Source organism: Protopterus annectens, chromosome 12.part0 (assembly GCF_019279795.1).
Source record: "Protopterus annectens isolate FY-2018-M chromosome 12.part0, PAN1.0, whole genome shotgun sequence".
Classification (NCBI taxonomy): domain Eukaryota; kingdom Metazoa; phylum Chordata; order Ceratodontiformes; family Protopteridae; genus Protopterus; species Protopterus annectens.
Window position 1 is genome coordinate 611,175,632 of NC_056746.1, and position 27,226 is coordinate 611,202,857.

Genomic DNA, 27,226 nt, shown 5'->3' on the forward strand with positions numbered 1-27,226 from the left:
GGCAAAATCGGAGCCGAAAATCTGTTCGGCAAAGTCCGAACGACGTCTAAGCGTCCGCCGGTTAAAAGAAGCACAGGCTAGACAAGCTGCTACGTCGTGGTCTGGGCCTAAACAATGTATGCAATAGGAGTGGAAATCTTTATGAGGTATTTGTTTCCCACAAGATAAACAGTTATTAACTTTCTCTGACATCGGCTGAGGCAAGAAAGAGTCCCCAACGGGGTACTTAGCTTTATAGAAGTCTTCGAAGTAGTATTCGGTAGTAGTAATCTCTGGATCTGACCGACCGGCACTTGCGAACAGCTTCTGCTTCGGGCGCCACGCGGCAAGAAAGACTGAGGAAAATAGCGTCGGCTGATGCCTTTATACCCGAATAACTGCCGCAATGACGTTGGGTGAAGTGCGACACCAGCCGAAGCCAGACCCAGACTTTGGAATCCGGCCGACCGAAGGGCTGCCTGACGACAGGACAACCCATTTGTAAAGACTGCAGATGCATCCTTGAAGGACATCTTAGTAATAGCATCAGCACCTCCGCCTCCCTTACCAGAATATGAAGCAAGCAAACAGGTTAGTCCACCCCCACTATATCCTGTGGTCACTGAAGATAGAGATATTGTGAAACTAAAACTGACTAAAATTAGAGATCCCATCGGGACCAGGTCCCGAACAAAGGCAGGTAACTCAGAAGAAGGCATCGAGTTATGGCAAATAGTTAAGAATTCACGATCTATAAGTGAAGAAGAAGAAATATGCCCACTTATAGAAGTACCCAATCCTCAGGCATGTCAAGGCAATCAGGACTCAACTATCTTAGTGTATAGACCTTAAACTCCAGAAGATATCCGGAAAGCCACTGAGGGAATTCCCCATCCAAAGGTTAATTTTAGAAAATTCTCAGAAGATTTACAAGGAATGAGGTTAAGTTATAACCTAAACAGAGAGGAGATAGAAAAAGTAGTTAGACAAATTGTAGGGCCAGATTGGTACATGATTAGTGGGAACTGGAATCCCCGTGATGCTGCACAAAGACCCCTCCCAGACAGCAGCGCAGAATTAGACACCAGAGTAAAAGGTCTTACAGACCGCATCTCTGAAAAATGGAAACCTAGGGCAGACTGGACTTGCATTAATCAATGCATCCAACAAGAAGGTGAAACAACTGACCGGTACTATGCCAGATTGTTAGAATGTTTTAATAACCACTGTGGAATGCAGGTTCCTGAAGATCAAACACAAGATTCCCCATATGAACAGCAGTTAAAAAATGCATTTTTAAAGGGCAGTAGTGCACCTATAAGCAGTTTTATTACAAAACACATAGTAGACCATCGTACAAGCCGGTTACAATCATTACTTGAATATGCTAGGCATGCTGAAAGGCATTTTAATAACAAAAAGAAAAAGAAAGCCCAAGTATTTTCTGTAGAAGATGGAGCAGAAGTTTATGTAGTACAGTCCGGGAAAAAGGGCAAGAAAAATGAGCAGGGAAACAAACAATCTGATCAACAATCAGAGGACTTTGAAGGACGAAAGAAAAGGGGAGAATGTTTTAAATGCGGTAAAAAGGGACATTTGGCAAGGGATTGCAAGAAAAATAAGAAGGCAACAACGGAAGACAAGGAGGGTGAGGACTGACTATATGGTAGTCAGGAATCACTAGAAGGGGCTAGCGAAGAAAGAACAAATGAGAATGTGATAGAGGGAACAGAGGGAGTGCAGGAAATTAGTGACAATGAAGAAAATGAAATATTAAACCTAGCTTTATTGAGCTTGGAGCTCTATTTAGCAGACACGAAACCAGAAGTTACACTCTTGGTAGAAGGGAGGGAAGTCAAATTTTTGTGTGACTCAGGGGCATCACGAACCCTGATACATCCCTCCAAACTGCCAGAAAACACAGAGTCACCTGATTACATACTGGTCAAAGCAGCTAATGTACAGCTGTATCGGGAGCCTCTCTCCCATAACATTGCAATAACTGATCCTGTTTCAGGATTGACACAGAGAAGCAAAATTGTAGTTTCTGCAAAATGCCCAGTAAACCTCTTGGGGAGAGACCTCATGCAGCTATTTGGTATAGCAGTAGTCCCAACCATGCAGGGTATGGAAGCACAGCGCCAAACTAATACGTTTGTAGTGTAATCGGAAGGTGAAATGTTTTATTGGTACAGCCAGGAATTGGTAACAACTGGTCCAGGGACTGTGACCAAAGAGTTAATGAATATAGCCATCAGCAAGTTCCCCTCCCTTGACATTGATAAACAACACCTGTTGCACTGTACCCTGTATTATTGTAACACACCAGGACCTGATAAGGAATATAAGCAAGAATTATTTAAGAATCATGCAAACAGATTGATATTGCGTAACCTGTACTGGGACACAGAAGGGAACAGTGTAGCCAGCTGTTCATTGCCCCAGGAGTTCTTTGCACTTTATAAATCTAATCGATTACCACATGTTAGCTTAACCAAAAACAGAAATATAGAATGGGCAGACCTAGGAGAAAAAGTCACGAGATGGGAGAAACAGACAGAACTAGAACTGTCAGAACAGGGAATACAAGTACAAAAGATGAACTGGATAACTCAGACCAACCCAGCTGTGCACTTGCAGTCTAGCGAGGACAGCTGATTGACACTCCTATTAAAGGAGGAAGAAAATGCCTTACGAAATACACCAGAGACTCTCTGGTCGACAGGGATATCAGATGTAGGACTCATTCGTACAGCGGGACCAGTTACTATCACGCCAAAGTCAGCATTCAGACCACAAAAAAGACAGTATCCCTTAAGAAAAGATGCAGAGGCAGGGATAAAGCCTATTATAATAGCCCTACTTAAAGGAGGGATACTAGTAGAATCTCCCGATTCACCATGTAAACACACCCTTATTTCCAGTTAAAAAGGCCAATGGAGAATGGTGTATGGTCCAAGATTTACAAGCCATAAATGATGCGGTAATACCAAGGGCACCCACGGCGTCAGACCCACACACCCTGTTGAATGATTTGAAACCTCAACAAAAGTATTTTTCTGTGGTAGACATCAGCAATGCGTTCTTTTCAATACCAATACACCCTGATAGCCAGTATTGGTTTGCATTTACATTTCAAGGGAAAAGGTATACATATACGCGACTACCACAGGGAAATTGTGAAAGTCCAATGATATTCTCACAAGAAAAGGCAAGCAACTTGGCGGGATTCACCCCACCAAGAGGTAGTCAGATTTTACTTTATGTTGATGATATATTGCTGGCAGCCCCCACCCAGCAGGATTGTAGAGAAGATACCATAGCACTTCTACGATTTTTAGCCGCTGAGGGACATAAGGTAAATAAAAATAACCTACAGCTTTGGAAAAAACAGGTCAAATACCTAGGATATGTAATATCCAAGGAAGGTAGAACATTAGATGAGGACAGAAAAATAGCAATTTTGCAAGCACCAAAACCCACTACCAAGAAGGAAATGATGTTCTTCCTGGGTACAACTAATTTTTGCCGGAGCTGGATTCCAAACTATGCCTTGGAATCTGCACCTCTGACTGACCTTATATATAAGAAGCCTATGGCAGCACAGGATTTGTTACAATGGACACCAGAGGCAGAATCTGCCTTCTGTAAACTAAAGCAGTTAATAGCATCCTCATTAGTTCTGGGATTGCCAAACTATCATAAACGTTTTTTCCAAACTGTAGATTGTAAGTAGGGTTGCATGACATCAGTATTAACACAACAGCATGGGGATAAGCAACGCCCCATTGCTTACTACTCATCACAACTAGACCCAGTGGCACAGTCCTTACCCCACTGTGTACAAGCAGTAGTTGCAGCTGCACTGGCAGTACAGGCTTCAGCCTCAGTAGTCTTGTTCCACCCTCTCACTTTGAGAGTACCTCATGCAGTCGCGATTATTTTACTACAAGAAAAGGTGGCATATCTTTCCCCTGCTAGGCATCTTTCCTGTATGACTACATTGTTGAGCCAACCTCATATGACAATTGAATGATGCATGACTTTAAACCCTGCTACTCTGCTCCCGACCCCTGCAGACGGCACACCGCACCGCTGCCTGCAGGTAATTGAGCAAAAGACACTACCTAGAAAAGATCTCACGGATGTCCCCTTGGATGATGCAGAGGTGACATACTACGTGGATGGCTCGTGCAGAAGGGGTCCTGCTGGACAGAACCTAGTAGGATATGCAGTAGTCTCTGATACTGGGATTATATAAGCAAAACCTTTACCACACAACTTATCTGCACAGGCAGCAGAATTGATTGCCCTGACATGGGCATGTACCTTAGCAAAGGGTAAATGTGTAAACATTTTTACTGATAGCCAGTACGCTTTTTCTACTGTACATGTTTTTGTGCAACAGTGGAAAAACCAGGGAATGATAACATCTACTGGCAAACCTATAAATCATGCACAGTTTATTTTAGATCTTTTAGAATCTATTCAGTTACCTTAGAAAGTAGCCATTTGTAAATGCACAGCTCACACCAAGCAACAAGATAGGATTTCAAAAGGTAATGCGAGAGCTGATACAGCTGCAAAACAAGCAGCCACAGAAGTATTTCTTTTAAATGAGGAATTACAACCCTCTGAAACTTTAGATTTAGATATGTTAAAAACAATGCAGACACTCACTACGCAAGCTGAAAAACAACGATGGATAAAACAAGGAGCAATCCTCGAAAAGGGGCTGTACATCTCTAGAGAAGGAAAACCGATACTACCCTCTAATTTGTTTCACTATGTAGCTTTGTTGAGCCATGGGCAGTGCCATGTCTTAACAGGGGGGATGGTACAGCTGGTGAACCAGGTGTTCACAGTGTATGGATTTACAAACTACTCTAAAAAATTTTGTTTGATGTGTCAGATTTGTAACAAACATCATGCACAGGTGGCGATAAAGCCCAAGCAAGGGAGTTTCCCTACACCACCATATCCGTTTCACACTATTTGTATGGATTTCATAGAATTGAACAAATGTGAAAATAAGAGGGATTGTCTTGTCATTGTAGATATGTTTTCCAGATGGGTGGAAGCCTTTCCAACCAAAAATCCAGATGCAGCTACGGTGGCAAAAGTACTTGTCAAGAAAATCATTCCTAGGTTTGGTATTCCGGAAAGAATCTACAGTGACAATGGTATACACTTTGTAAATCAAACCATACAGCAGTTGAGTAAGCATTTTGGTATTTCTTTAAAAAATCATTGTGCATACCATCTGCAATCTGCAGGGCTAGTTGAAAGGCATAATGGTATACTAAAAAACAAATTGAGAAAATTAATAGCTGACACAGGAAAAAATTGGTTATACTGTTTACACCTGGCACTGTTGAGCATGAGAACTGTCCCTACAGCAAAAGGATTGACTCCTTTTGAAAAATTATTTGGAAGGGCTTAATATACACCCCAGCGGAAACTTCTCATATCATCAGACCAGGAAGCTGATTTCACACTAGCTGAATATATGAAAAAGTTGTTGAGTTCTAAACATCTGTTGCAGTCAAATTCTGTTTCAGATAGAAAACAAACCGAGACATCAGAAGTGGCAGTGACACCAGGAGACTGTGTGTGGATCAAAAACATCAAGCGGAAGAATTGGGCATCGCCAAGGTGGGAAGGTCCCTACCAGGTACTTCTTTCGACACCCACTGCAGTCAAAATAGCAGAACGAGCTTCGTGGATACACCTGACGCATTGCAAGCTGGTTAAGAACTTTGAGTTGGACAAAAATCTTACCTCTCCATCGGGGCCCTCAGCACAAAGTCTGGCTACAAAGGGGGGTCAGATCAATAGGACTGATCCGTCTCAACCCCAGTGAAGAAACCATCAGTGCTGAAGGTCCTATTAGGGCAGAGACTAAGAGCATGTGTCCGAAATAAAGATGACGGAATCCAGTAAGATCCAAATACACCTACTTGGAAGAGTCGGAGAAAACAGAAATGCAGAATAACCGTTTCCTCAAAAGTATTGCATAATCATCCTGTTGACTGTGCTAGTGACAATAATCTTTTTGTTGTGGCCATTCCTTTTCTCAGCCACACAAATTGAACTGAACAAGCGTGCAGAGTGGCACGCAGAGTGGCACTCGAACTTTAACACTTACTAGGCAATCAAACGTGTATGCTGAGACCTTCAATGTTTCGAATTGCTGGATTTGCACAGCTTTGCCAACAGCATATGGGGGGTTACTGTTAACTTCAGTCCCCCTAGGAGCCAACAAGACCTGGGGAAACTTAATTTATGATACATCAGATGTTACATCACAAGATAAAGTAGCATTGCACTTGTCTATTCGACAGAAGGTAACTGTGTGTTTTTACAAGCATGATACAGTTCAGGTGGGTTGGAGCAATTGCAATGTGACTGTTCCCTATAGATGCTACACTAAACCTGATAACATCGGATCCTTTTGCAACACGAGCTATGATTCATTTGTTGAACTGATGCATAGGACAATTGGTGAAGTAAAACATAATGCTGAACTCTATAGACAACTGTCTATAATCGACAAAAAATGTTTCATGCAGAGCCACGGCATAGTAAAGTTACTACTAAAGTAGAAGATTGTTACTTTGTATGCAGTAGAAAAGCATATAAATGGTTACCTGAGAATTGGTCCGGCAGTTGTTTTTTGGGGTACCTGGTTCCGGCCATACGACACACAGCAGTTTTACCTCAAGGGAAAATTTGGAATGTTCAAGAAATCAAGAAGCCTGTCAATCCAGTGGGGCAAATCAATGTGCGCTGGAAAAACCATCATGCTGTGGGCTTAAGGAAAAATGGACTGTTACACATGGACTTGAGTGATACTGTTATATCGTGGGCAGGTGTACTGCCAGCATATGGAGCAACAAAATCAATCTGGGAACTGAGAAAATTGTCTAAGCTTCTTGAAATAATGAGCAATGCAACCTTTTCTGCCCTAGAATTGGTGACTGATGAACTGACTGCCATGAGAACAGTGGTGCTTCAAAATCGCATGGCTCTTGACTTCACCCTAGCGGCGAGAGGAGGTATGTGCGCTTTAATCCAGGAGGAGTGCTGTTCGTATATTCCTGACCACAAACACGAGATAGACAACCACCTTGAGGTAATTCAGCAGGTGTCAGCCATGACCAAACCAGGACCAAATCCATTGACGGACTTTTTCCAGAAATTGTTTGGGGGGTTGGGGCAGTATCCTGATGACATTCTTGTGTAGGAATAATCCTACTGGTGGTATGTGTGTGCTGCTGCATCCCCTGCATAAAAAGACTGATTAAAAACTTTATAGACATTTCAGTTTCAGAAACCTTATACCAAGGTGCTGAACTTGAAGAATTGCTAAAAAACTGAAAATGCTTTCATGAGCTTAATCTGAATGACTCTCTTAACTGCAAATCCTGAGTAGGAAGAGGTTAGGGGAAGAAAAAACTGTCTATGCTTATCTTGAAAGTAGAATAAAAGTATTAAAAGGGGAGAAATGTTAAAAAAATATATAATAGTAATATGCATGCTTAGTGCATTCGAGGTTTAAAAGGGTTAATACATTTATTCTGTTCACACTGCATGAATCTGCACAGCTATTAGAAACTTAACAAGAGACATTTCATTTCTGCTAATGTCATGAAAATAACAAGAGACATTTCATTTCTGTTAATGTCATGAAACTTAACAAAGAGATGCTTATGCCATGAGAAAGTATGCAGCTGCTAGAAGCTTTGATAAAGAAAACAATAGATGCTTGAAAGTATAAACCATAGTCAGCATTAATTGTACTAAAGCTAGAAATGTACCTTGAATCTAAACAAAATGTAACACATGTATTAGAACTGTACAACTGAAGAATTGAAAAGTTAAGGTGGGCAAAAATAAGCCCAAGGCCAGGTTGAATTTCTCAAAATGTTTTGCAAAGACAGCAAATAATCTAACCTAGTCAGCAATAAGTCTAGTAACATTTTCTGTAAAACATACAGAAAGCTGTGTCTAACTACGTCAGCAATAGAATAGTAACATTTTCTGTGTGACATGAAGAGAACTGTATAAGAATAACATACTGATCACCAAAGAGCTAGACAAATCCCGTACCTACATGCTTTGTCTCCTTGCTGCAAGTAATAAAGGGTGCCTTGCTTGAAACTATCATGCATTGGTCTTTGAAGTTTTTTCCTTTTACACTTTACAATAACATTTAAGCTCATTAGGGCCTGCATAATGCTACATTTTCTGTGACAGAGCTTTGCTGCTCCCTTCTCAGGGCTCTGATTTCTATCCCACAGAGTACAAGCTACAGGACTAAGCCTTAGATGGGCGGTATTATAAACTCCATCTTCAATTTAGTATTTTGTTGTTACAGCAAATAAAAACGGTCTCTTTTGAGAAAAAGACTTGAGGAACTTACCAACCTCTTTACGGTTTCACATTAAAGTTGATTATCTTGTTGAAAAAGGGATTATAAATTTCATACAATGTTAACTTTTTTCTAAGTACAACATCTGTTGCTATTTATTACAGAAAATGAAAAATGACAACCTTGTACTATGTAGGTTCTTCATTAACTTTTTGATAGCAAGCACAGAGGTAAATGAAACATTAAGTTTCCAATTAACCTCAGTGCAGTACACTGCAGAAGAGCTATACTTACTCAACTCCTTAAAGGCAGACGCAGAGTAATTGTGGTTGTTAACACGGTTTAAAGACAACAGGTTGCTAAAACTAGACAAGCAACAGACTTCTGATAAGAATATAACCCTAATCCTTCCCCTCCAATACATATGGAAAAGCTGATCACCTTCTCAGTAGATTTTAGATGATTAAGTGAAAAGGCTACTGCTTCCAAGAAGCCCAATCAGGACAAATGGAAGCTTATGTTGAAATTATCTAAAGATTAAAGCCTGAAAGTGCAACTCCAGCAGCTAATCAGTAGATCTTTGGTTATTTCTTATTATTCAGTGTGTGGTCCTTTGCAAATACGTGGAACTCTTCTCCATGTCTGTATGCATCTCTGTTGAATGCCTTGCTGTACACGCAAGAGAGAAGATGTGTTTATTCAGCAGGAAAGCACAGCAAAAGTATTAGTTTTGTTTTTCTTTATTATTATTAATCACCATCATCAAAAGATAACTAAGGGTGTACCTGGCCTCTTGAATTATAGGCAATATTTAATGATAATAGGCACAGTGACAAGATAGAATGTGGCATAAACATTCTGTTTCTATCTTCACAGGTAGCTAGCGCACTCCTAATAATATTTTACACCAAAGGAGGACTTTGTGTGAAAACAGGACTTAAACCCTGCTACATACAATGCTCTCATCCTTCCTATGTTGCTGCATTACTTTGTGACGAGACAGGGTGGAAACATTACTGTCTTGGTTTGCACCCTAGTTTAACATTAGTTTAATTGATTATTTAAGCAATAACCCATGCCTGGGTGTGGGTAATGCTGGACATACCCACGGTTGGTGTGAGAAAGGAAGATCTCCGTTACTTTTTTAAAGCTGTCTCACTATGTTAAACTCCTTTTCTAAAAAGCAATGGAGATCTTGCATTCTCCGTTGCCGTAAAAAAAAAAAAAAAAAGAACGACTGGGCCTTTTTCCATTAGTATAAGTCTGATTTACAACGTGCACACTGACCAATCAGTGTGCACATTTTGGAATATTAATGGGGGGGTCGTTGTACAATTTTATATCACTACCCACAGGTTCCCATGGACATACTCATCTCTCCTTTTAATGGTACATGTACTTTGGTAACAACGGTAAAAGTGGAAACTGGTCTGTCATATTTCTTTTTTCTTCTTCTTTTTTCTTGTACAACTTTTAACCAATGTTTACAAGGTTACACAACAAAAAAGAAGTTATGCCTTACCATAACGTTCCATCTGAGTTGTCAATCTTCATTTGTCATCAACATATGGGTTCGGTTCCAATCCTTCAAAACAGACTATACCGCTTTTATAGCTCTTGGATTACAAAAACTCTCGAGCACATCCCTTAACCATAATGTTTACGTTAGATTACCTCAGATCAAGTCTGCTGATAAGTGAAAGAAAGTAGTAACATACATGAAAGTAGACCATATCTTGAGTAGCAATTAATTCCAAAGAGAAACATCTCAGGGAAATGCCCGTTCTTCTAGGAAATTTGGCAGGGGGAAGGAGGGAGGAGAGCTGATGACAAATGAAGATGGAGAACTCAGACAGAACATTAAGGTAAGACATAACTTCTTTATCTGAAGTTGTCAATCTTCATTTGTCATCAACGTGCGGGACAGAGTCCTGGGTGGACTCAAGGAAGGATATTCCTGAGCACCACTGAAACAAATGATGCTCTTCCCCTAGAAACCAGATCTAACTTGTAATGAGTAACAAAGGTATGGGGTGACACCCAAGCTGCACTTGCACGGATGTCCTCTATGGATGTTCTCGACTGGAAGAAAGCAGATGTACCTACTGCTCTAGTTCAGTGTGCTTTTGGAGGTATTGGCAATGAAATACCCATCTTCCTATAAACAAAGGAAAAGCAGTCTAAAATCTACTTGGCTAAGGTTACTTTGCTCACAAACTATCCTAACTTATTATATGAAAAGGAAATAAACAGCTGGTCAGATTTTCTGATACCCTTGGTCCTGTTATGGTAGAATCTTAGTTTTCTGTGAATATCTAACAGACGTAATGAATACTCACCCTTGTTAGAGTAATTTGGGAAAAATACTGTAAGGCTGATTCATTGATTAAGATTGTTTTCCAAAACAACCTTAGGTAGAAAGGATGGGTTGGTTCTGAGAGAAACCTCTATCCTTACGAAAAATCCAATATGGTGGTCTAGACGAAAGAGCTTGAATTTACAAAATCTGTCTAGCTGAAGTGATGGCTACCAAAAAGATAGTTTTCCAGGATAGAAACTTTAGATTACACCTAGAGGCTAGTTCAAAGGAGGATTGTGTCAGAGCTTGCAGCATCAGAATAAGATCCCAAAGAGGTGTAGGATCCTTGTAAGGGGGTTTAAGGAGGAGAACACCTTTCAAAAAAGCTTTACAAAGCCTATGTGAGGCCACTGATGAACCATGGAAACCACTGCGGAAATTAAAAATGGCTGCTAGCTGGGCTGGGCTTTAACAGTAGAAGTGGAAGTGCCTTAACTGAAAATGGAAGCTAGAAAATGAAGAATTTCGTGTACTGGTGCTGAAAAAGGATCTAAATGATGTACAGAGGCCCAATGAACAAATCTTTCCCATTGACCTGCATAAATTTTACGTGTACATGGTTTGTGAGATGACAAAAAGATCTGTCTGACAGGGGAGGAAAGCATATCATGCTTGGTCACTAATGGAATTGGAGAAATTAAGCTGTCAGCTTGACAGTTGTAATGTGGCCACTAATGGAATTGGAGAAATGAAGCTGTCAGCTTGAGAGTTGCAATGTCTGGGTGACTGATGTCTGTCAGGTGTGACAGGAGAGAACCACCATACTGGATTGACTGTTTGTTGGGTATGACAGAAGATCCGGAGTTGGATCCAGAATCCAAGGTTTTTGTATCAGATGAGGCCAAAGGAAGTGGAACCAAATTTGCTGAGGCCAAAAGGGGTCAATGAGGATGACTTTGCTCTTCCACTTAGCTGCTTTCTGTAGGAATTTGGGAATTAGAGGGGTTAGTGGAAAGGCATAAAGGACACCGGGTGGCCAATTGTGAAGAAGAACGTCCCTTGGTGATTCCACTTGGGGGGATAAGGGCAAAGTAGCTGTTGCATTTGTTGTTCAGAGGGGAGGCAAAAAGGTCACAGCAAGGCTGGCCTGACCTCATGTGCGGAACATCCTTTCTGAAACTTCTGGATTGAGGGACCACTAGTGAGGTAGAAGAACGCACCTGCTCAATTTGTCTGCTATCACATTTGACTTCCCTGGGATATGTGTTGCAATCAGAAAGTGGTTGGATGAGATCATCTACTGCCATACTCTGAGGGCTTCTCAGCATAAGAAGCAAGATCTAGTTCCCCCTTGTTTTTTGCTGTACCAGACCACTGACACGTTGTCTCTCTCAATCTCAATCATCCCTAGAGGCAGACAGCCCTTGAATACTTGCAACGCTAACAGCATTGCTCTCATCTCTAGAACATTTATGTGCAGATTGGCCTCTGTTAGGGACCAAGTGCCTTGGACTGTCTTTCGCTGGCAATGCCCCCCCCCCCCCAAGCTGGGAAGCATCTATGGTCACTGTGGCCTTGGGCTGAGGGGGAATGAATGTGTCCCCCTGTAAGACTTGTTTTGAATGAATCCACCACAGGAGATCTCTCTTGATGTGTTGGTGATTAAAAATGGCATTAACAAGGGATGCTGAAGGATAGATCATTAAGCTGCAAGCAACCATTGTAAAATTCTCATGTGGAACCTAGCTAGGGGAACACAGGTTATGGCAGCCGCCACTGATCCTAATGCTTGAAGTACTAATCGTGCAGGAACTCTGTTTTTTTTTTTTTTTTTGGTAATAGTGTCTGGACTTGAGTCTGGATACTTACCAGTTGAGATGGAGGAAGCAAGGCAATGAAGGTTGTTTTGTCCAACAAAGCTCTTACAAATGCTATATTTTGTGTTTGTTCCAGCGAGGATTTTTTAAAGTTGACTGTGATGCCTAAATGGTCGCAGAATTGTAAGACTTGTTTTGCTGTTAGCAGCAGCTGCCTGGTAGTAGTGGAAATGAGCCAGTTGTCTAGGTATGGAAACACCTGGAATACTTGTAGTCTTAATTAAGCTGCTATTACTGCCATGCATTTGTTAAACATCCTGGGGGCTGTGGTGAGACCAAAGGGCAGAACTCTGAATTGGTAATGACTGGCTCCCAGCTGGAAGCAAAGGAATCTTCTGTGATAATACACATCCTGAAGATCTATAGAGCACATTCAGTCATCCCTTCCTAAAAACGGAAGAATGGACTGAACTGTGACCACCCAGAATCTGTTTTTTCAAACAGATTTGTTCAGTTCATAGAGATCTAAAATTGGTCTCCAGTTCCCGGTCTTTTTTGGCAATAAAAAGAATCTTGAGTAAAAAGTGGATTCTATTTGGTCTGGTGGACTTCTTGGATGATTCTTTTTTTCTAGTAGCTTTTGCATTTGAATGACTGTTTGTTCCCTCTGACTGGGTGGAACATCAGGGAATTTATTTGAATAAGCAGGAGAAAGTGAAAAAAGGGGATTGTATAACCTCTGGAAATGAGTCTCTGCGCCCAAGTACTGGAGGTGATTGCTTGCCAGGCTCATAGGTGCAGGGATAAGCAACTCCTGATTGCCTCCAGAGGTGGATAATCGGGCCTCCATTCAGGAGCATTGAAAGGGCTTCCCGAAGAGAGAATCTCCGAAACCCTGATTCTGCTGGCCACATCTGCCACTAGGGTGGAATCTTCCAGTATTGTTCCCCCTCTGCCCCTGGGGAACCATCACCACGTGTATTCTGGGAAGACCCTTGGGATTTTCTGAACCACATTTTGCCTGTTCCATGTTGATTCCTAAAGAAGGGCCTCTGAGGAGTGTCAGAATATACTCCTACAGCAAAAAGGGCTTTCCCATCCTTCTCACGCCTGGTTAAAGTGTCTCTAACAGTTGGGGCAAAAAGGGATGAACCGTCAAAAGGTGCACTGACAAACAAAGACCTGAAGGGCTCAGCAAAATCACACAAGCGCATCCAGGCATGCCTCCTTAAGGAAATAACTAAATCCGCTGCTCTAGCATTTCCTTCAACTACATGTGCAATGAGCCCCATGGAAGAGTTAGAAATGGAAGTCAGGGCAGCCAACTGAGAGGTGACTGATTCATGTGCCTCCTCAGAAACAACTCCGGAGAGAGTATCTGACAGCTCCTTAATCAGATCTCTCTGTAACCTAGTAAAGTGTGCCAGGTAATTCAAAGACCGTAGGGCAAAGGTTGATGAAGCATAAGCTCACTTCCCGAATTTATCCATCATCTGTGACTCCTTGTTGGGAGGACGTATAGAGGAACTCTCCTCTGTTAGTTCCTTTTTAGTGGTCACTGCTACCACTACATCATCTACAGGAACTCCCTTTGTCCAGAAGGGCTTATCCTCCAGGTCTGTGATAATTCTGTCTGCTGAAGCCCCTCTCCACACTAATGTGGTCGTCCCCTCGAAACCAAAGCTGGATCCAAACCCATCAGTGCTGATCCTCTGAGATGCTGAGACAGCTCCAATAAAAAAAAGAGTCGACCTCAGCACCTCATAACAGACAGGCAAGCTACGGCTCCGGGAGGACTCTGGTTCCGATACAACCGAAGTGCTCAGGGCAGCCATCCGATCCAAAGATAAAGATACGTTCGGAGCCAACACAGTTGGTTCCGGAAAACTTAGGAACAAAGACTATAAAGTGCCTGTAGAGGCAAGAGGAGAAGGTATGGAGGGGGAAGTAGAAGGTGTTGGTGCCTGTCCTGCAGGGGTAGGAACCGAAGGAATGCCTGATATCACTTGGGTCCAAAGTATTTTCATCACCAACCTCTCCACATAGTCTTTGGTTAGACTCCTGGAAGAAAGGATGGAGACCACCGCGGGGGACTTTGGTCTGTTCAAGAAGAGAGACGGTGGTTGTGCTGCCTCCCCTGGCTGTGCATAGCAAGTGTAATCTCCTAATCTGTAGCAAGATGCATTGAGAAGTTTACTCACCACTACAGACAGTGTTAGCAGACAGTGACTCAATCAAAATGACACCTGTGTACACCATTAAATAGTTTAATTTCCAAACTGTGCAGATCTTAATAAAGAAATCATTCCAAATACGTCAAATAATGATGCTTTCACACACTCCAGCAAAAGAAATGTAGCTGCAATGGAGTCTAACACATAAGTGAAGAAAATGGGGGAGAAGGGAGGAGTTGGCTGACAGAACTAAGCTAGAAGAAAACAGCTAGGACAAAATAAAAAAAGGCTACAGACCAGAAGCCAAAAACATCCACGCCAACATAAGTAAAGGGTGGATCTGTGCTTAGTCTGTCAGGAGGGAGATTCGCCATCTGGTGTTGCTGGTGTCTCCCTCTGTTTTTGACATTTGACACACTTATGAAGTATGGAGGATATCTGCCTTCTAGCACCAGCAATCCACATACCTGTGGATCTTATAGCACCTTCAGTAAAATAGCGACCTTGGTGCTGAACTTGCTCATGGTAATGTCTTACCAGTAATGTTGCAATGTGATGTTGGCCTGGAACAATGACAGGATATTGTTCTATATCACTGAGGTCAGCCCCTCCCAAGCAACCTCCAACTCTGAGAACATCTTGGTAGTCGATTATTGGATTTAGTTTACAAAGAAAGCTACTTTTGGAAAGATTGTGTCCCTTTGAGATGTGGATTTCCTGAGAGAACACCTCATGTTGAACACTTCAGATAAGTGTTTGCTCTGCTTGACAGACTTCATTGACGGATGGATGTTCTTTACATATGTGCCACCCATGATAGGCTTTAGGATTATTGTTTTTGTTTACAAATAGGTGAGCAACATGAATAAGTCATGCAATGACACACACAACAGATGACCACCTAGAGAAATGTTTAAAACAATGAGAACTCAGCCCTATTCTAGATTTCACACAAGTGGTATGTGTATCTGCTGATTTTTTTGTCGGAATCAAGGTTTACCAGTTCAAAGTTGGAATCAACATGGTTTGTAACAACCTCTTGGAGAAGAAATCCTGGGGGAGATGTCCAAGAAATGTCCTGAAAAGTAGAAGCCGATACAGTACGGGTCGCACGATCAGCAGGGTTGATGTTGGTAGGAACGTAATGCCATTGGTTGGGAGCAGAAAACTTCCTAATGTGTTCCACTCTATTACTGACATACACATAGAACTGTCTTGTTTGGTTGTGTATGTATTTAAGGACTATTTTGCTGTCTGTGTAGAAGTCAAAGGAATGAATTTTCATGTTTATTTCAAGATTTACAAGCTCAGCAATTTCAATGGCTAACACCGCTGCACAAAGTTTGAGTCTTGGCACGGTATGAGCAGATTTTGGAGTGAGTTTTGCCTTACCAAGGATAAATCCGACAGTTACTTTTCCATCTAATGCTATAACTCCGAGATAATAATATAATAAATAATAATAATAAACTTAATAGTACCTTGCCCTGTAAGGGGTGCTATGAAGCCCAGTGGATCATAGATGCTGTTTACTACAGACAAAACTCCACGTTTGGTGAAGGGCTTGTCGCAAGCTGACATTTGGTAAAGGGCTTGTCACAAGCTGACATTTGAAATATGAAAGAGTCTTGCCCGACATTCCAAAGCAGCCAGAGGCTGCATTGCGTGAGGGGTAATATTAGACCCTAGTTCAAAGTTCTTTAGACTGTCAACATGATCCTCAGAATGAAAGGCTCCACTTACCTTGACACTGTTGGAGGCTGAGATTAGATACAGCCAGCATATCTCGAGTTCTGGCAAGGAGATTGATCGTTCCTTCCTCTGTGGAAAAAGATTTAAGCCCATCGTCTACATGTTTCTTTCAACAAACTGACGTGCATCAGACCCAAATTCCCTTTCACCCTCTTGGGCAGTTCTTCTCGACCCATATATTGCGACTGCAGGAGATGGGCTGTTACTGAAAACATGTACCTTCATCTGATAGTCTATGACCTTGTTATTGACATCAGTATTGCGGTACCACCAAAATCTGAGGTACTACCTGTTGTCTTCGCGAACAATGGAACATTTGTTGGATCTCGGCCATTACTACAATCAATTTTTGTCTGAAATGGATCAAGACCCCAATTAGATTATTGTTCAGATTAGGCCCTGGTACAGAATGGTAAGGGTGCCACCCAGCTGTTGGAATTGTCCTGACAGAATTCTTCACTCATAATTTTCAAGAATTCCTTATCTTCCCTTGTGGCTGCCAACTGATCATCTTCACTAGTGGTATCAAACACCATAATGCCAAGATTATCATCCCAGGAGTCTAAGCCATAGTTGTAGCCCTAGATGACTTGATATAGCTTATCATTACTGCATAACCTTTCTTTTACATACTAGTGATGAGGACAGGGTTCAAAACAAGTATTGCGTCCACTTGGAAGAACATAATGTCTTGAAGGATGTAACCCTGCGCGGTCTCCTGACCTTATCTAAAGAGACGTTACCTATGACAACCCAACCTAGGTCCAAGTGTTGGGCATATGGAGCATTGTTTGGGCCACTGATATATTCACGTACCCTGTGCACCTTCAGTATATCTCTACCAAGCAGTATCAGGATTTCAGCGTCTTTATCAAGGGGTGGTATTTGGCCATATATGACCTTCAAGTGAGGATGATGAAAAGCAGCTTCTGAGGTAGGGATCTCTTGCATGTTGGTTGGAATCTGGTTGCACTCGATGACAGTGGGCAGTGAAATTTCTAGGTTGCCATTGAGAGGAGTTACTATGAGACCACTAGCTCTCCTGCCAGAGACTTCTGTAATGCCAGCACAAGTGCCTAAAGTGTAAAGCAGGGCATCCCCTGTTATGTTCAGCAGGTCAAAGAACTCTGATCTTGCAATAGATCGATTACTTTGCTCATTGAGAATAGTGTACAGTCTTGCGGCTCTTTCAGGATGACCCTTGGGGTATACACGGAGAAGCATATTTTTGCACAAGATTTGTCACTGAATCCTTCTCCACAGACTTCAGTACATGTGGCGGCAACTGGAGTAGGAGCCACTGTCTCTTCTACGTTCTCCCCACCTTGTTTTGACTCAGGAGGGTTAACTGTTAATGAAGTAGAAGTATAGTGAAATGGATGAAGTGCTTGTAAGTGATCATCACTGTCACATTCTGTGCACTTAATAATGGCTTTACAGTCCTTAGAAACATGCTCGGTGGAAGCACAGTATTTAAAACATACCCCAAATTTCTTAATAAGTTCCTTGCGTTTTTGCAGGGCCTTTTTTTCTAAAGCCAATACATTTTCTGAGTGGGTGCGATTTGTTACGTATGGGGCACTGATAAGTCGGGTTTTCGATTTTCTTGCTTTGATCCACCCTTATTGGGGATAGTAGAAGGTGTAGGTAAGACATCAGTCCATTTAACTGAGATCGGATCTCTGCGGTCTCTGTATGAGATGCACAAGTTTGTAGGCTTAGAAGAGGGAGGACCTGGAGCATGGAACTCTCCAAAGGAGAAGCTTGGGTCATTCTTTGTCTCTGCAATTTTCCTGATAAATTCGCAGAAGAAGGAAAATGGGGAAAAGGAGACTCTGTTTGTCTCCTTGTATTTTAATCCAACTGTTGTCCATTTTCCTTGGATATCATATGGGAGCTAAGAAACTATCGGGTTAACCCCTCAAGCTGTGTCCAGATAACTGAGGCCTGGAAGGTGTGTGTCTTCCTTGGCTAGCTGAAGTTTGGAAAGGAGGTCACTAAGCTCTTGAAACTTCAGATTGTCCTTGCTAGATATGTTTGGGAAACTTTGAAGCCTCTTGAATAACACATCCTCAATGACTTCAGGGCTGCCAAGGCTATGTTCCAGTCTGACCCAGGCAGTATTAAGACCCACAGACGGGTTAGCGATATGAACAGCTTTGAGGCGTTTAATACATTCAGAGGAGCTGGGAAAAAGCCACCTGATGTGCAAATCTAGCTCTTCGGTAGTTGTAATGTCCAGATCACCAATGCAGACCTAAAGGTGGAGTTCCAGCCTCTGTAGTTCTCAGGTCTGTCATCAAACTGTGTGAGGCCAGTTTTGTTAAGATCTTTGCGAAGCATGTACTTTACAACCTGCGACACTTCTGTGTGTTCAAACATTAAGTGAGGAGCTGTTGGTTGAACAGTGTTGGTCACATTAACAATGGCACCATTGCTGAACGACATTGGAATATATGGTGGTGCAAGAGCATCAAGCTGAGGAACTGGCTAAGAGTTCATAAGTGCAGGAGCTTGCAATGGTGTAGAGGCTCGGTTGACAGGAGGTTGGTGACTACCTCCATAATATGGTAGGTTAGCTTGAGCAGGGCTAGGTGTGTCATACTGACCTTGATTGAGAGGTAGTGCAGCAGTAGTTACTGGGAGTAATAGTTCTGAAGAAGTGTCTCTGGCTTCGGGAGCATCAGATAAAATGGAATGCTTGCTGCTTTGGCTGAACACATAGTCTGTAGTGCATTTAAGGTAACTCTCAGTGTCCACTGGACCTATGCTGTCTCTGTCACTCCCACTAGCAGCATGCTCAGGAACTCTTAACCTTGCCATTGCTGTGGCACGTTCACACTCTTTTTCTAAGGCCTCTATTTCAGCCCTTTTGCAGATAGCTTCAACCTGCCTTTGAGCTTCTGTGTGTGCAGCTTCTACCTCTTTCTGACTTTTTGTGTGCACCTTCCGCCTCTCTGTGGGCAGCTTCGACCTCTCTTTCAGCTTCTCTGTGTGCAGCTTCTGCCTCTTTCTGTCTTTTTGTGTGCAGCTTCTGCTTCTCTGTGGGCAGCTTCTGCCTCTAATTGAGCCTTTATTTCTGCGAAGGCTGCCTGAATCTTAGCAGCTTCTGTATCAGCCCCGGCTTTGATAAGTTGTTCACTGAGCGTGGAAGATCTAGACTGTAAAGACCTACTAGATCTGGTGGAGTGTCTGGTAGATGCAGAACGATGGGATCTGGATTCATGGAGTTCTGTAATTCTAACTTCGGCCTTAGTCTTCATTTGTAATGCCAAGCTGTCCCTGTCAAGATTAAACTGATCAAACCTCTTTAGTTCTTCTTGTGCTTCCTCAGTGTTATATCTCTGTAATAAATTGAGATATTTTACACATAGTCTCTGATAGCTTTGATAGGTAGCAATGAATTGCTTGAGTGTGCCTTCTAACTGCAGTGCATTATAAGCAGGTTGTGAAAGGGCAGACATACAGTTAACAGCGTTAGTCCATGAGTAAGCAAGATTGGATAACAATTCTACCCTGCCAGTCTCAAAATTCTGTTTTGCCTTCCATGTAAACTTAGAGATGTGTTTTGCTCTTGCACGTGGATCAGGGATTTGATCTTGGTTTGCAAGAAATTCTGCACCTTGTTGTGTGTCAGCCTCTGCTGAAAGTGTAGTGCAGCATCCCACTGAATATTCCAAAGTGCTCAATACATTACTTGACTGTTCTGCCTTGCCTGGCTGTGCATAGCAAGTGTAATCTCCTAATCTGTAGCAAGATGTATTGAGAAGTTTACTCACCACCACAGATAGTGTTAGCAGACAGTGACTCAATCAAAATGACACCTGTGGACCCCGGTAAATAGTTTAATTTCCAAACTGTGCAGATCGTAATACAAGAAATCATTCCAAATGGGTCAAATAATGATGCTTTGACAAACTCTAGCAACAGACATGTGGCTGCAATGGAGTCTAACACACAAGTAAAGAAAATGGGGGAGGAGGGAGGAGTTAGCTAACAGAGCTAAACTAGAGGAAAACAGCTAAGACAAAATACAAAAAAGGCAATTTCTTAGCTGAACAGCAAATACACACGCATGTGTAACATGACAGTGGCCTGTCAGCAAAGGGGTCTATTGAAGGGGAATACTACATCCTAGGTAGAGATGTACTAGAAGATTCCAACTGTTTTGATACTGAAGAAGGTGGTGGGACTGAGGAAGCAGACATAGGTTCTGAAGCATGCTTCGGGGTCGAAGATTTTGAAGTCAGCTCTGATGGAGTCGAGGACCTCAATGTCTTTTTCTTGTTTGGACTCTGTGCACAGGATGTGCTCGGAACCGAGGCAGAGCATTTCTTCACCTCCCAAGATCTAGAGGAGGAAGAAGAGGCAGAAGAAATATGTCCAGATTTTTGTTTAGTCTTCTCCTGAATTGGAGATCCAGACATGGCTTCCCCAAAGGAGGAGGGAAGCAGGCCTTAAAGGATGAGCTTGTTCTTTCTCTCTACCAACGCTCGAGAACTAAAAGCATGGCAGATAGAGCAGTTCTCTTGCAAATATAAAAGACTCAAACAATATACACGTGTATATGAAAAAAAAATATCTAAAAAATGGATGAAAAGTATTTAGAAAGTGTGACAGATAAAGAAAAGACCAGAACAAGGTTTAGAAGTGAGAAAAAAAAATATCAAAATTATTCCACTGAACTGGTAAGGCTCGAGAGAGTAACTAAAAACCATGTCTGAAGCTGAAAGTGGCAACTGAGATCTGGGGTAATCTACCCTAAGCATTATGGGTAAGGGATGTGCTCGAGAGTTTTTGGAATCCACAAGCTACAGAAGTGGCCAAGTTGGTTCCGAATTATTGGAATCAAACCCACACGTTGATGACAAATGAAGACTGACAGCTTCAGATGACAACACTACAGAAAAAAATAAACATTAACATTTAATGAATAAAGTATTTCAGAGTGTCCACTATATGATTTTATTTCTTTTAATTTTCCACACTTGTGTTCACACTCTGGGTTTAAGTCAGTGGCAGTGACCTGTATCCTCCATATCACTGCAATGCTAGGTGTGATGATTTCATCATGGCTCTGTGCTGATATATGCATGTTTCAACAGGAGCAGAATGTTCCTATAACAGCAGCAACTTTAAAGAAGTTTGCCAGGTTCAATACATCCTTTGCAAATGAACTTTAATAAGGGAAAAGGTACATATATTACATACATGCACAAATATAGAAAATTATTACAAGTATTTTCCATTTCCCAGCATCCCTGGATTCCAAGTACTGGATTTATTCTGTGGGAAAATGGGATTCAAACCAAGATGTACTCTCTGACGAGAGATACCAACAGCATTCTACTGACAGGTTTAATCTTGCCAAGGCAGCTGCTTTAAGACCATTACGATTCCATCAACACACACACGTTATTACAGGAATAAAAAAATTAGCATAGCTTAAATTCAGTTTTATTTTATAATGCTTAATCCTGATTCCTTGACATTAATCCAAACAATCTAACACAAATGAGAGCTCCAATGTATCAGATAGATAAAAACATTGCAATAAAAATGCACACTATTAATACAAAAAAATGCTTCAGGTAACTGACCAAATAATCCTCAAAGCAAATTAATCACTTGTATATACAAATGAATCTGCAAAACACATAAATCCTGCAAGGCCAGTAAATCGAAATAAACCTGTAAAGGTGCTAAAAAGGCACTAAACAACCTGTCCAGCAGCAGCAATTCATGTTTATGCTAAAATACTCATTTGCTGAAATATTAGATTTAATAAAAGAATGATTGGTATAAGGTTAGCTGTACATTTATACTTCATCTCCTAGCTCAGTGTTAGTGGATTTTAGTGTACAGATGTGCTTTGACTTTTTCTGTTACACATATTTATACATTTAAAAAATATTTTTTATAAAAAAAATAAAATAAAAATAAACACTCTCTCATAACTAAAACAATATTTTCAACTCTACAAAATGAGGCAACAATGAAATATGTACCACACATTAAGGAGACAATGAAATATACACCCAAGCCTACAAAACAAAGAGACAACAAATTACTCCCACTGTACTTCCAAGAAATATACAAAAGCAAAGTCAAGCATATTAAAGTCAATGTATTAACAAAGGCGCATCCTTTCAGATCTATTTTATTAAATGTTTCAAGTTCTCGAATGCTATAATAAATATAGCTCTTCCACACAGATGATGTTCAAAAAAGCTACTCAAATATCTACTCATCTTGTCAAACAAGAAAGCAAAGACATTTCTTTCCTTGCCCAATTTTTTGCCACTTTACACCAGCTATAAGGCCTGGTCTGAGGGCATGGTATAACAAAAACTGATATCTTAACTTGACTCATACATAAGGCTAAGTCAACAATCAGGCTATGTCAAACCAGTGAGAACGTGAATGAGTCGGGGTAAGCTGGGTGAGGGCAGGATAATCTGGGTCAGGGCAAAGAGGATAAAAAAAATCCAAGAAATTAAATCAGTAAGCTGTCCACCAGCATTCATCTGCTTCATCTTAGCCCACCAAGCACAATTACGTCCATCAGAAATAACTTAACACTAAAAACTTAACATGGTAACAAAAATGTTCATTACAGGTCCTACTCCAGAAAGACTTCACCTGTATAAAGAAAACATCCATCAATAAAAAGGAAAAGGAATGAAAAACAAACCATATAGTACCTGGCATAAAACAGGTTACGATTAATTAAAAACTTCCCAACAAATTTGGTCCTGTATACAACAGCTTATTTGTCTTAAAAAAATAAACATTTCCTACCTCAGTCTATGTCTTGCAGCAGGGTTAAGTTTCCGGACTTCATCGTATGTCAGACTGCTGAGAGACCCTGTCCCATTGGTGGTTCTATCCACAGTACTATCATGCATCAAGATGGCAACTCCATCTGCAGTGAATTCAAGATCCAATTCAACTCCTGTTGCTCCATTCTCAGCTGCCTAAAATGGGAAGATTTCTATAATAAGCACACACTATAAATGGGTTACGAACTGCCCTGGAACTATATCCTTGTAATAGATGGACTTCTACAGAGGGAAATACAAGAATCATGATATAAAAATGTGAAAAATGCAGAATCACAGAATGGCACGAACTTACTACAACACAAAATATATCAAATCCACAACAGAATGTCAACAGTGATATAATGTTGGTCTGATGAAGAACAGTAGCTAAAAATCATTTATCAATAAAGCTGCCAAAGTTCCGATGAACTGCTGGTTTCATCTGTTTGGATAAATTAATTTTTATTTGGGGAGTCACATGGAGTTCCTCCCAAGCCCAACTGGAGTAGGACATGGACAATCTCATGCAGAATGGGAAATTCATCCCTGGTTTGGTACCTTCATCTCTGATGGACACAGGCAGCCTACAAATGGGTAATTTCCCAAGCCTCTGCTTGTAAATGTTTCATCTCTCAAGCTCCTGCTTGCATTTATCAAGGGTAAAGAAAGTACAGTTGTGTACACTTACCATAAATGTAGATTTTCAAGTGTATTCACTGTTGCAGTCATTACATTTGGGTTATCTGCCTGCAGGTAGCTATCAGCCGGCCTGAATACCAGAGTCTTGGAGTCCTGCATCGGATGGTGTCCCTCCTATCATGACGTCAGGTCGTCAGGGGTATAAAACATGCAGCCGATGCCATTACATCAGTTTTTTTTTTGCCCCAGATGTCAGGTGCCCCCATAATAGGAAGCAATTTTATGTTATGTTACACCTCCAATAAAAAGCAAATACACCAGAAAGTTCAAATACATCAAACAAGAAGGAAAGGTAGAGCTAAGAGAAGTCAGGGGGCTGGAGGGAGGGTAACCAGGACTGCAACAGTGAATACACTTGAACATCTACATTTATGGTAAGTGTACACAACTGTAGTATGTTCTTCATGTTTCACTGTTGCAGTCATTACATTTGGGTAGATTCACAAAGTTAAGGAAGGGAGGAGGAGTTAGAGAGCTAGGTCCAGCTATTAAGCCCTGTAATACTGCAGTGGCAAAACCAGTTCTGGAGTTAGAAAACATAGGCATGCGGTAATGCTTGGTGAAGGTATGAACAAAGCTCCAGGTAGCAGCTTCTAGAATGTCCCTGGTAGGGACCCCTCTGAGAAAGGCTGTAGAGGTAGATGCAGCCCTGGTGGAATGTGATCTTATCCCCTGTGGGGTAGGTTTTCCATGGTGCTTATAGCAGAAATGATTGAATGGGCTATCCATTTAGAAATGGTTTGCTTTGAAATGGCCTTCCCCTCTACCATTGCAGCAAAGCCAACTAGCAGCTGTTTAGATTTTCTGAGAGGCTTAGTCCTGTCCAAATAAAATCTAAGTTGTCTGTGCACGTCCAAAGAGTGCAGAATGCGTTCTCCTTTGTTTTGTGGATTAGGAAAAAAGGTAGGCAAATGAATGGATTGATTTAGGGCCACAGCAGACACCACCTTGGGCATAAAGGAAGGATTGGTCCTGAGGGAAACCCTGTCTGCATGGAAGATAATGAAGGGCTCCACTGCCTTGAGAGCCTGTAATTCAGACACTCTTCTTGCTGATGTGATGGCTAGAAGGAAGGCTGTTTTCCAAGAAAGGAATTTCAACTCTGCAGTTGCAGCTGGTTCAAATGGAGGGAGAGTGAGCTTTTCCAATACAGGCTGGAGTAGGGGCTCGCCTGGGGTCGTCTTACATTTTTAGCCCATCTGAGGAATTGCTTTAAACAGGGGTTAGAGAAGAGGGGTGGTTCAGTATTACAATGTGCTGAAATTGCAGAGACATGAATTTTAATTGATGAGAAGGATAGGCCCTTGTGGAGAATTTCTGTTAAGTACTGAAGAATATGAAGTAAACTGGGCACCGTAGTGCCCATACCCTGTGTCTGGCTCCAGGAACTATCTTTTCCACTTTTCAGCACAGGATTTTCTAGTACTAGGTCTCCTTGCTTCCAGAATGATCTCTAGCACTTGCTTACTGAGGGATGCTACTGGAGAGCGCAAGGAATTATCCAGGCTGCAAGGTTCAGGGTTTGAAGCTGAGGGTACAGAATCTGGCCCGCCTGCTGGGACAGCAGGAAGATGTCAAAGGTAGGTGCCATGGATCTAGCAGTATTATGCTGTGCAGGAGGGGGTACCAGTGTTGGCGAGGCCAATGTGGTGCAATAAGAATTGTCCTTGGTCTGTCCTGTTTGATCTTTAGCAGAACCTTCAAGAGGAGAGGCAGAGGGGGAAAGGCATAAACCGAGAGGCTTTCCCAGGTGAAGGACAGGGCATCCACTTTCCAAGCTTGACTGTGGGGAGTCCTTGTGCAGAATTTGTCCAATTGGTAGTTCTGGGGGGAGGCAAACAGGTCTATCTCTGAAGTCTCCCATTTGTTCCTCAAGAGGTTGAATATTTTTGGTTCCAGTTTCCATTTTTGTGGGTCCATGAGATTTCTGCTTAGGTCGTCTGCCAGTGAATTTAGTTGCCTGGCAGGAATTGAGCTTGTAGGTGCACTTGGTAGCTCAAGGCTGTGTTCCACAGAGCCATGGCTAGTCTGCACAGAGAGTACGAGTGGGATCCCTCCTGCTTGTTTATGTACCACATAACTGGTGTTGTCTGTCTTTACCAATAATTTCTTGGAAGGATGTGGTCCTTGAAGGCTGTCAGGGAATTCTGTGCAGCTAACATTTCTTTTTGGTTGATATGCAGGTGTATCTGGCTCCATTTGCCCTGAATGCCCTGCCCTGCCAAGTGAGCCCCCACCATGCATAGTCTGATGCGTCTGTAGTCAGGGTTTGGGCGGCAGGTAGATTGAAAGGGAGCCCCTTGTTGAGGTGGCAGGCCTCTGCCCACCAAAGGAACTTGTCTTTATACAAGGAATGATAGGAATCATTAATTCCAAGTCCTGAGAATGTTGACACCATAGGCTTTTTGGATACCATTGTAGTTTCCTCATATGCAGTCTTACATATGTAATTAGTAGAATGCATGAGGCCATGAACCCCAGGGCTTGCAGGATTTAACTTGCAGAAAGCTGGGTCTTTGTGGCCAGTAGTTTGAAGTAGGCTGTCAAATAAAGTTGTTTCTCTGGCGTGAGGTAAGTCATCTGGGAAGTTGTGTTCAAGCTTGCTCCCAGGAATACAATCTGTTGGCAGGGTACCAGATGAGATTTCTTTTTGTTTATGGTGTACCCCAGTGAGGTCAGAAGTTTCTTTACAAATGCCAGATGTTTTAATAGCATGTCCTGGCTTTCTGCCTGAATTAGACAATCATCCAGGTAAGGGTATATTTGAATATTTCTCTGCCTGCAAAATGCAATGGCTGGAACTAGACACTTTGTGAATACCCTGGGCGCAGTAGATAAGCCAAAGGGAAGTGCAGAAAACTGACAGTGCATGGAGCCTGCTCTGAGGCATAGGTATTTCCTGCAAGACTGCCATATTGGAATGTGCAGGTAAGCTTCCTTTAAGTCTAAGGTTGACAACCAGGCATTTTTGCCCAGCATAGGAAGCAGCTGTTGAAGTGTTAGCATTTTGAATTTTGGGATTACCAAAAAGGTGTTTAGAATAGAGAGGTCCAGGATAGGATGCCAGGAGCTGTCTTTTCTGGGTACCAGGAAAAGTCTTGAGTAAAAACCTTGTCCACTTTCTTCTGCTGGGACAGGTTGAATAGCCCTGATACTTAGAAGAGAGAGAACCTGCTGTTGAGCCTCCGCCCACTGACTTGGGGGTAGGTGTGGCCAGCCGTTTGGGGTTGGTAAGGTGTGGAAGTGGAATATGTATCCTTGGAAAACTATATTTAAAACCCATTTGTCTTGGGTAATGAGTTCCCAGT

The 27,226-nt window shown here is 41.9% G+C and overlaps 1 protein-coding gene across 1 annotated transcript in view; it reads right to left on the reverse strand.

Annotated features, from left to right (window-relative positions):
• Positions 1-27,226, reverse strand: part of GDE1 (glycerophosphodiester phosphodiesterase 1) — a 523,842-nt gene that overhangs the window by 483,923 nt on the left and 12,693 nt on the right. The window contains exon 2 of the mRNA XM_044089739.1: positions 23,197-23,372. Within this exon, the coding sequence (XP_043945674.1) occupies positions 23,197-23,372 (176 nt within the window). The remainder of the gene's footprint in view (positions 1-23,196; positions 23,373-27,226) is intronic.